Source organism: Opisthorchis viverrini, assembly GCF_000715545.1.
Source record: "Opisthorchis viverrini unplaced genomic scaffold opera_v5_193, whole genome shotgun sequence".
In the NCBI taxonomy this organism is placed as follows: Eukaryota; Metazoa; Platyhelminthes; class Trematoda; order Opisthorchiida; family Opisthorchiidae; genus Opisthorchis; species Opisthorchis viverrini.
Window position 1 is genome coordinate 1,013,912 of NW_008751853.1, and position 3,958 is coordinate 1,017,869.

Sequence of the window (3,958 nt, forward strand, 5' to 3'; positions counted from 1 at the left end):
TTGGGCAGTGCGTTTGTCTTGCATTACAACCTGAATAAGTGGGGAGACTGTATGCTGTTGCCCATTGTGGGCAGTATTAGAATTACACTTCTGGTTGACTACGACTGCATGCCGAATCCAATCACTGGTATTATCCATCGTGCCTATTCTGGTGCTGAAAATACCAACCGCCTACTTTTAACGAACTGGATCAACTCTGACTCTCGTGTTCTACAAAATGTTGTATGGGGAGGGACTTCAATTCACTGACGAAAGTCATTTGCACTTGGAGGTTTTGGTGTGATTCATGATGCAATTAAGTAGAGTCTCCGCAGGCCAATTTAGCACTGTTGCATTTGGGCGCTGAGAACAATTTCACTAAATAAGACTGAACCCGTCAAATTTTTGTGGTCCAGTCTAGTAATGCAATCAATTAGACTTTATGTATACTTGATTCAGACTACGCACAGTCTGATGGATTTGGGTCTGGGAAGCTAGCGTTGTTACTTGTGGCTCAATTTTCATCAACACAAACTTCACATGTGGTAGCGTTACATCGGTCGTGTGGTTCTGCTTCGACGACCACTGGTTTCACAAAGCTATACAAGAACAAGGGGTGGGTACAGTTGGAATCAAGACAAGGGTAGGGAATTTTAACGTAAAAAAGCCACACGTCGAAGGTTCCATGTGTGCCACGTACCTAATAAAAGGAACCCAAGATAGTTCAAGAACTGAGGCCTACTAAGGTTCCCACCCATGAGAGTTGAGCCATTGGATTAGGCAATCTCCCGGTCCATCATGATAGTATAGTAATGCCGGTCAGTGCAGTTTTCACTACTGGTGGTGTGACGATGTGTAGAGTAGAGGGAATCCGATTAATGCGTCAAAATAATTCGAATTCCGATGATACTGAGCATACATCAGCCAATTCCCCTCACGGGATTCCATTAAGTGTTTCCGCGTTCCAAAGCTATTTACATTTTTAGACAATTCACCTAGACAGAAACCCTTCACAACCGTCCCAGTTTCAAACGTTACTTGTTCAAATATTAACACCCAAAGAATATTTTAGAATGACGTAACTTATATCTCATTGTTTTAGCCACGTTATTGAAACAGCCAGAGCTGACTCGCTTTGGAGGCATAACGGCAGACACGAGTAGCCAGTATAAATGAATAAAATATTCTTACTCATACAGAAGTAAAGGAGAATCGCCTACCAAGAAGTGAGTAATCTTATAGCTGTCCGAAAGCCCTATTTTAGTTGCGTCAATGAGCTGCTGTATCTGTGTAAACAATTGGAACAAACCACGGCGATTTCGAGATAGCTGAGTGGTTAGGGCGCGAACTTACTAACCAGAAGCTCCACGGTTTGAACTCCTGGGATCTCCACTAATCTTGCCTAGGTTTGGGAAACCTGGCATTATCCCAGGCCTCTCGCCCCTCTTCAGGTAATAATAAATATAAATAATAAATGGATCAGCAGTAACACCCTTTCGGTGCTTAGCTGCCATGCCGCCCATAGCAAGCACGAGGGCTGGGATACTGACAGGATGCCCAAGCCGAGAAAGGGGAATTCGAGAGGCAGTCAGATTCGAACCACGGATGTTCCAGTCGGTAAATTCGCGCTCCAACCACTGAGTCACCTCGTCATTCTCGGGTGGCAGTTAAGCATCAAAAGGGTGTTTTATTCACGCTTCGCGGTACTAATTTCATTGTGGAATGAAATTGTGGAATGCCCAAATTGCAATAAAGAGCAGGCAGTATGTTGACCTAGCGAACAGTCTGCCAAAAAGTAGGGTTAGTATAAACGGCGGATAAGCGCACTCAAACTAGCAAAATGAAAAAAATGGAAAAAAAAGTTGTCAGAATATCTGAACTCATTGGATTGTTTCTTCATCCTGTTATTGTACTTTGAGAATCACTGACTTATCTTGAACTCAGAACAATCCAAGCACAAAAATGTGTTCGTTTTGATATCTTTCGGAAACCAAGCATTGAGACGTTTCAATAGCGGATGATAGGAAGTAGCATAAAAATCTCACCTGAAGTTCTGCAGACTCCTCTTTCACTTCACTTGCGAGGTTTTCTACCTCCGTCAGCTTTTTTAGCGCACATTTTCGAGCATATTTCCGATTCTGTAGTCGTCGACGCCTGTTTCGAAGCTGTTTGTGTTCTTCAGCAGTAACCTGCCGCCTAAGCAGCAGCGAACGTAATTCTGAGGTGGACATGTGAACTAATTCCTCATCGCTGAGAGTTACGCCCATTTCACAGCTGAAATTAGTAGCAGAAGAGTGAATCAAATTCAGGAGTTGTGTGATGGGTATTCTGATAACAATACTTGTGCGTGCGAAACATATGGGTAATGATAAATATAATAGATCGTCCAGCTGTAACACGCTTTCTGTGCCATGCCACCCAAAGGAAGCACGAGGGCCGGGATATAGCCAGGTTGCCCAAGCCTAGACGAGGGAATTCGAGAGGCAGAGGTCTGCTTCGAATGACGGACCTTCCACTCAGTAAATCCACGCTCTAACCACTTGGGACATCTCGCCCCCATACATTTAGAGCGACAGTTCAACCGCCATCACGGTACCGTTTACGCCACCTATAAGTCCGGTGATTTGGTTTTGGCTAAGGACTATCGCAGCGACAGAGAGAAATGGAGTCATGGTTATATCAAACGCCGTATGGGTAACGTCATTCACGAAGTCGACGTACAGTCGGCCAAATGGGTCCGTCACGCGAATCAAATTCGTCGTGAACACGCCGCACCAGCTACATCAGATAGCTCGATTCTCCTGGATATGTTGGATAGTTTTGAGTCGCCGTCCACACATGTGCAAACAAACCACTAGTCGAATCCATATGCACACTAAGACTATGGTCCGGCCGTAGCGCAAAGCCATTTTCACCAACGCAAGGAATCCACATATGGAAACCTACACACATTTGGAAGGGGTGTTAGGACGGTCAGGTTCCAACGGACTATTCTTTTGTAATATTTCATTCTCTCTCGTAGCCAACTGAACCAGAATGCTCTTTATTCCTTTTGTTCATCCGTAATATAGCCAATCTTCATCTGGTGTCCTTTGTCCTCTTCCATAAGACTTCCCACTCAAGAACTCAGACTATCGAACGCGACATAATAAGTCCCATCGATCTAAGTCACCCAGCTAGTACACCGTTACAACAACCTCAAAACGTACAATCAAATAAGCTGAGATGAAACTAACGGCACGAAAGTCATAGACATCAGCAAATTCGAAAGATAGTGTGATAATGGCCAATTTATTCAGAAAAACTTTGGCTTCAACGATTAGCACGATATCATCTGCACACTCCAGACCGAAAAGGTTCTCGCCTTTCATCGTTTGGTTTTAATATTCCATCAATGACAAAGTTGAACAAGAATGGAGAGAGTGGATATCCTTGTCGGACACCACTTTTTGTAGGGATAAAAAAAGATAAAGCGTTCAGCTGTAGCACCCTTCCGGTGCCTAGCTGCCATGCCACCCGAAGGGAGCACGAGGGCTGGGATACTGCCAGGTTGCCCAAGCCTAGACAGGGGAAGTCGAGTGGCGGAGGTCGGATTCGAACCGCGGACCTTCAGGTTAGTAAATCCGCGCTCTAACCACTTCGGCCATCTCGCCCTTTTTGTAGGGAAGCTTTTTTGAGATAGAAATAAATACTCTCACACGCCCAAATGTATATGAATATGGAAACCAGATTGTGTTAACAGACTTCTGGGGCATACTCTGTTGAGAAAGTGTAGTTAACAACACTAACCAATTGACAGGATCGAAAGCACCCTTGAATTCAAGGAACACCAAGATTGTGGACCGTCTGGACATGTGGTGTTACTCTAACGCCTGACAAGTGTGAATATGTGGTTAACGCAGACCCTCCCCAGTCGAAATCCCGCTCGATTCTTACGAGTCACCGTAAGGATACGAAGAACCAGTGACACAAGAAGCCT

At 44.6% G+C, this 3,958-nt stretch overlaps 1 protein-coding gene across 1 annotated transcript in view; it reads right to left on the bottom strand.

The window, feature by feature from the left end:
- The window catches only part of T265_08006 (hypothetical protein), a gene marked incomplete at both ends in the record, with an annotated part of 4,341 nt that extends 1,802 nt beyond the window's left edge, over window positions 1–2,539 (bottom strand). The window contains 2 exons of the mRNA XM_009173687.1: window positions 2,025–2,253; window positions 2,379–2,539. Of these exons, the coding sequence (XP_009171951.1) occupies window positions 2,025–2,253; window positions 2,379–2,539 (390 nt within the window). The remainder of the gene's footprint in view (window positions 1–2,024; window positions 2,254–2,378) is intronic.
- Window positions 2,540–3,958: the final 1,419 nt, after the last annotated feature.